This window comes from Eucalyptus grandis, chromosome 6, assembly GCF_016545825.1.
Source record: "Eucalyptus grandis isolate ANBG69807.140 chromosome 6, ASM1654582v1, whole genome shotgun sequence".
NCBI classification, from domain to species: domain Eukaryota; kingdom Viridiplantae; phylum Streptophyta; class Magnoliopsida; order Myrtales; family Myrtaceae; genus Eucalyptus; species Eucalyptus grandis.
In genome coordinates, this window is record NC_052617.1 from 11,075,178 (window position 1) to 11,081,559 (window position 6,382).

The following is a 6,382-nucleotide window of genomic DNA, read 5'->3' on the forward strand; positions in this document are numbered from 1 at the left end:
GCATACTAGCCATGGATCTTTTACTCAAGTAAAACACTTCAAATAAAGTAAGAACACAAGCTCTGATACCAATTGATAATACTAGTACGAGTACCTAGAGGGGGGTGAATAGGTTTATGAAAAATCTTCTTGCAGTTTACGCAATACTTAAACAGATGAAGGATTAAAAATGAATCGTAAGACTGAGTAAAGGAAAGAGAGAATTAAACACGAGGTTTATAGTGGTTCGGCTTGATTCAAGCCTACGTCCACTCTTCTGCACTGACAGCCGATTGGCTGGATTCCACTATGAACAAAGAGATGTTACAGTGTTGATCTTCCTTGATTTCTAGATGTAGATGATCTACTATACTCGCTCAAGGTATCACCAAGTACAACCACTCTCTGTGTATACAATTTCGCTCGAACTGTCTCGACTAACAATCAAGGTTCTTCGTACTCGGAATTTATCTATCGATCACACACTTAGAACAACTAGAACGTCTTCCTTTTATACTCCTTTATGCCATCATAGCCGTTGGCACTTACCAAAGGAATTCCTCCAATCTACCCGTTGGACGGAATCAATTAAGAAGATCATCCGAGCTATTTAAGGAATCTCGATGATAGCCCATCAATCTGTTAAGCCCATCCAATCAGATTTTGGTTTCCAAGAATAGAACATTCCAAGAATGTTTGTCGACCATCAGATCTTCAATTGATCTTAGATAAGAATCAAAAGAGTCCGAAATGATTATCCAACCAAGGGATCTATTCCAGAGGATTGGATCAAATCCCCAACCATATACTTCTGCTTCGGATATCCTACGTCACTGGATTAGAAAGACTGTCAGTGAGAATAATCTTGAGTCTTGAGTCTTGAGTCTTGAGTCTTGAGTCTTGAGTTTACAAAGTCTTGAGACTTTAAACCAATGATATCAAGACTAGCGATAGAAATGTTTTGTCAGCTTCAAAATCTTCCGGAAAGATTTCTCCAACTTCTATTCCGCCATTCCACCCACTTTTCTTTCTTTTTTATTTTTATTTTCTTTTTAATAAAGACTCCTTATTTTCATGACGAATAATCCTAATTTTTATTTGCACGTTGGGGATCGAAATTGACGTGCACAACCCGCCGTCGTCGGCCCTCTTGTTCATGAATACATTCAAACGATTGGAGCCGACATTATTTAAGTAATTTGGGGACAATTATTGACCATGTTTAGTATAAAAAAAATTATTATTATTGTAGCAACGACTGGCAAGATGCCAGTCGTTGGCTGACTTTTCTTTGAAAGAATCTGGACATAGCAGCTAAGAAGGAAAAGTTTGGAGAAGAGGAAAAGAGCCGGTGTTTCTTCAATACCCCGCATTTTCGAGGCTGGAACGTAGCAAGACTAGCTCTGAAGAGCTTCCGCTGGGTGATTAGGCCCTCGATGTCCCCATCGAGCCCCTCCACCACAATCTCTCCGGCCATCTCTTCATCTCGTGTCCTAAGCAAAGCCCCTTTCTCCATAGAATCAAACGAGTGGAACGCGCTGACATAATAATGTTCTTGTCAAGATGCTTGATTAGTTAACTAATCCACTGATAATTTGTCATTTTCGGTTCATACAAAAATTAGGAGGCACGATAAAAGTCGTCCTCACAAATCAAAGACGTGTAAGGTTTGTTCTTCCCTACTTGCCTGGAAAATGCCCCGCAATAACCACGCAGGAAACCTTATAGATCTTATAACATGCGATTCCCTCCTCCATCTCTTCCTCCCCACTCAATACTCAATTTACTTTCTCCACACACTAAAGATGAGGTCTGCAATTCGAGAAAAAGAACAAGAGATGAAGATGAAGGAGGACGGTAAACCCTCACCGAAGGACATGGACCCAAGTATGTACAAAGCCGCCAAAGAAGGCAACTTCACTGCCCTCGAAAACTCGATCCGGAAATATGGAGAAGACGAACCCCGGCTAGACCCCCTCAAACTAGAGACCCGCAAGGGCAACAGTCTCGTCCACCTCGCGGCGGAGTCGGGCCACGAGGACTTCATCAAGCAGGTCCTCCGCAAGTGCCCCCAGCTCGTGGCCAAGCCCAACAACTCCTGCCGCGAGTGCGCCCAGCTCGTTGACAAGCCCGACAAATCCTGTTGTGGCGCGGACACGCCGCTCCACATCGCAGCGCGGACACGCCCCTTCAAAGTCATGGAGACCATCCTCTCCGAGGCCAAGCTACGGGAGGGGAAGGCCACCACCGAGACGCCATGCACACAGAAGATGAAAGAGATGGAGAATGGGGGCACAGCCAGGATCATTACCAGCTTGCTGAGTAAGACGAACGGGGCCGGGAACACAGCGCTGCACGAGGCGCTGAGGAACGGGAATGAGAAGATGGGGATGTTACTGTGGAGCGAAGATGAAGAGATGGTGGGGAGCGTCAACAAGGCCGGCGAGAGCGCATTGTATGTGGCGGCTGAGTTAGGGATTGAGAAAGTGGTAAAGGAGATGGTGAAGTTCTTGGAGAGCGGCAGGCAATGTGAAGAAGGTGTTCGGGATCGCGCTTTGAGGGGCCCGGAAGGCCAAAACCCCTTGCACGCTGCTGTTCTTGCTGGAAGTAGGAGTATGTCAATTTTAATACATGCTTAAAATGAGTAATTACATGGTCCTTTATTTTCTGAAAATCAATTTATTAGGACTTATAAATCAATTAAATGACGTGGCATCACACGTGCATATAGCATCTTATTTTCTCTATTAGTAGATAAGGCTTATTTTCTCTATCCTTTCTGGTGCTCATCCGTAGGGGCTAGTCGCACGCTTACCAGTCAAAGCAGATATATGGAAAGCACTATGGAAATAGATTTTTTAAAGTACTTGCATGGAATTGACAATCTAATAATAGACTAAAAATATTTACCAAACATAGAAAACTCTACTCTGTACCAGTCTTAAGACTATACATATAGTTATTTTTTTTTGCAACATGCAAGTGTTTGATATAATGTAAAATATAACTATGGTACTCATATGACTAGCAGATTTATTTTTGAGAAAGGAGGTTCCGTCCAGCGCAAAATCAAGTATGATCTGAAGTGTGCGTTTCCATTTTTACAAAGCATCGATATGTTTTTAGCCCATGTCGCCTTTCAACTTTTTAGTTCAAGCAAACGCTTTGGTAAGAAATATAGAAACTGTACTCTTTTAACGTACATGAACAAGCAAGAAATGCTATGTGAAGGCATATGATGTTGAAGGAACTGAGGGAGTTTATTCGTACCAGCACTAATTGATCACTTTGAACTTTGTATTATTAACAACCGAAATCAATTGAGGCATCTCTCGGTCTTCCAAAAGAAAAAAGAAAAAGAAACGTATTTAAACTTGCGTGAATGGTAATTGAGGAATTTTGAAAATGGATTTTTTATTTTCTTCAAGCTTTATTGACCTACTATACTATGTAGTGAAACCCATAACAAAATCCAAAAAGACATGCGCTTTTGTAATTTATCATCCCCATCTTCTTTAATTAGTTCTATGATGTATCTCATAGTCAACCTTCAATTTCAACAAGAGACAAAAGTATGGCAACATGACTATACTTTTAGGCGGTCTAATCTATGGTTCCAGAAATTAAAAACCAACCCTTCTAAACCAATTTCGGAGTGGGGCCGGACCGCACCAAAAACCAATCACCTTACTCTAAACTAACCTATCGATGATGGCAATGGCGGATTGTGTAATTCAAAGGGCATTTCATATGAAACCCAAGAAGAAAAAGCAAACTTTGGTGGCAAAATTACCAATATAAACTAGGCTTACTTCAATTAAATCAATTACATGTCCCTTAGGAGATGTTACCATCTAGATGCTATGCTTAGAGCAGACTAGCCCACATATAAAGAAACCATAACATCAGCAGCTACATCTCCCGTTTCTTTTATTGTATTTCTATCTACTCTTTCTAACGAGTTCTTCCTCGTGTCCTAGATTGCGTGGAAGCTCTCATAAATCTCCAAGGATCGGATATGATCAACAAGGCCGACGACAACGGAAGAACAGCCCTGCACTTCGCAGCGAAAGCCGGAGAGAAAGACATCGCCACCCGCCTCCTCCTAACCGACCCTTCCTCGGCCTACACCAAGGAACGCACCCATGGCCGAACCCCACTGCTCGAAGCCGCCTCGTCGGGCCACCTCCACGTCCTGAGAGAGATCCTCGAGCACTGCCCCGACACGGTCGAGGTCGCCGACGACGAGGGCCGGAACGTGGTTCACCTCGCGCTGAAGTGCGGGCCGAAACACTCTAAGGCGGTGTTGAGATTGCCCGAGCTGGTGAGGCTGGTGAACGAGGTCGACCGCTTTGGGAACACGCCGCTGCACGTGGCGGCTGGGGACCTGAACTACAGAATGGTGAAGAGGTTGCTGAAGATTCCTGGGGTGAATCTGAGGGCCAAGAACGACGAGGGCTGCACGTTTCTGGATATTTGTGAGTCTGAGTGGCAATACACCAAGAGGAAGGTAATTATTAGCTCATCTGACTAAATTATCTTTTGCACATGGGATTCTGCGTCGGGTTATGTGGTGAAATAGCGAGAAAATTAAAGGATTTTGTAACATAAATTTAATGAGGGACAAAAATAGTTATCAGAGAAATCAACGGAATAATAAAGAGCACTCAATTTTAATATGAGTTGGTCCAAATTTTTTGTAAAAATTTGAGCTGGAAATTGGTTTATTCTATTCTCTATAATATTGTCAACAATTTTTTTTTCTCTGTAACCCATTGTTGTCGTCATATGTTGTAGTGCTTACTTACTGGTACTTCTTAGTAAATTGAGTAAATAAATCTATCGGAGCCATATATCGGGCTTTGTATATTAATCTTTTTTAAAAATTTTATAGGTATTAAAACTAATTTACAGAACTACGTGGTAGACTCAATAAAATTCTATAAAGATTGTATCCATATCGGGGAAATTAAACTAGTGCTTCCTCTAACCGATCTATCTATATAGGTTTACGTTATTTGGCGGGAAATCTAGGCTGTTGACGACCTTGAAAAATCACACGAGCCTTAACATAAAATAGAATGGTCCATTTCCGTTACCTGCTTCTATCAACTGCTGATCGTTATTGCTCATCGGCAGGACTACCTTTACCGATACCTGAAGTCCATCCGGGCTGGCCAAAAGCCTCAGACAAGCCCGAAGCCGACCTCAAGGCCACGCCAATGCCCTCTGTGTCGTCGCCACCCTCCTTGCTACCATCACTTTTGCCGCCGCCTTCACATTGCCTGGTGGTTTGACGCCTGAAGATATTGACACTCTTCCACCGCTGCCATCCCCCTTATACAACTTCCATGACTCCCCTCAGCACCCACCTCCGGCGAAATTAAGCGGCCAAAAAAACCACAAACCTGGCCACCCTATCCTCATTGATCAAACTGCTTTCAAGGTCTTCATCCTAGCCGACGTCCTCGCCGTATCTACTTCCCTGACAGTCCTGTTCCTCTTGATCTCAGCTATGCTTGCCGAGGAAATGGCCTTGAGGAGGGCCATCGTGTACAGTAAGAAACTGCTTTACATCTCCCTCGGGGGGACCATGGTTGCCTTCGTGACGGGGCTGTACAGTGTCATATCGACCGATGTTGTGTGGTTGGAGTTTGCCGTGGGGGTCATTGGATCAAGCATCCCGTTCCTGATCAAGTATTTCCAGGTCAAGAGCTTCACTTCTACTCCTGTGTGTCTTCATCGGCTCCTCAGCAAGAAGAGCACGAAGAAGCCTTGGAGTGTCAGTTGTAATGGGAAGGTTCACAACAACTCTGAGTCCTCCGATAAAACTAGCTCCGTCGATGATGAAATCAAGCGGACTGTGCCACCTCGTCTATCTTTGGGGCCACATTGCAAGCGCTTCTCGTCATAATGTCCACGTTCCAAGCACCACCAGTGTTCCCTCTTTGCTGATTTTAGGCTCTCGTTGACTTGTCTTGTTTTTAGCAAACTCAGAACTCAATTTTATCATGGTTTTAGTTGTGGACTACGCATTCAAAGTCGTTTAGATTCTTGTACGGAGTTCAACTATTGCGTAATCTGATGTAGCAACAGTTTCAATTGATGGGACAATAATAATTCGAATAATATTGAATTAACGCAGCGTAATAAAATAACCCTCCATTCTTGTGTAAACCTAATAAGAATCAATATGGTAGAGTAAAATAAATACCAAACACACGAACACAAGACGATTTTTTACATGGAAAACCTCCTCGATGTGAGAAGATCGAAAACCATGGGACCAAAGTCCATTTGAAAATCTTCACTATCAACAAAATTAGGTGAACATGTTCTTTCTAACAAATATTAGAGGTACATAGCAACAAAAACCTCAAGAACATAATTCTTAGCAATACAC

The 6,382-nt window shown here is 43.0% G+C and overlaps 1 protein-coding gene across 1 annotated transcript; it reads left to right on the forward strand.

Annotated features, from left to right (window-relative positions):
• The first annotated feature begins 1,784 nt into the window (after positions 1-1,784).
• LOC104451367 (ankyrin repeat-containing protein NPR4-like) lies at positions 1,785-5,893 on the forward strand. The gene is made up of 4 exons (XM_039314324.1): positions 1,785-2,592; positions 3,960-4,489; positions 4,777-4,799; positions 5,143-5,893. The coding sequence occupies exons 1-4, from the start codon at positions 1,785-1,787 to the stop codon at positions 5,891-5,893; spliced, it is 2,112 nt and encodes a 703-aa protein (XP_039170258.1).
• The last annotated feature ends 489 nt before the right edge of the window (positions 5,894-6,382 follow it).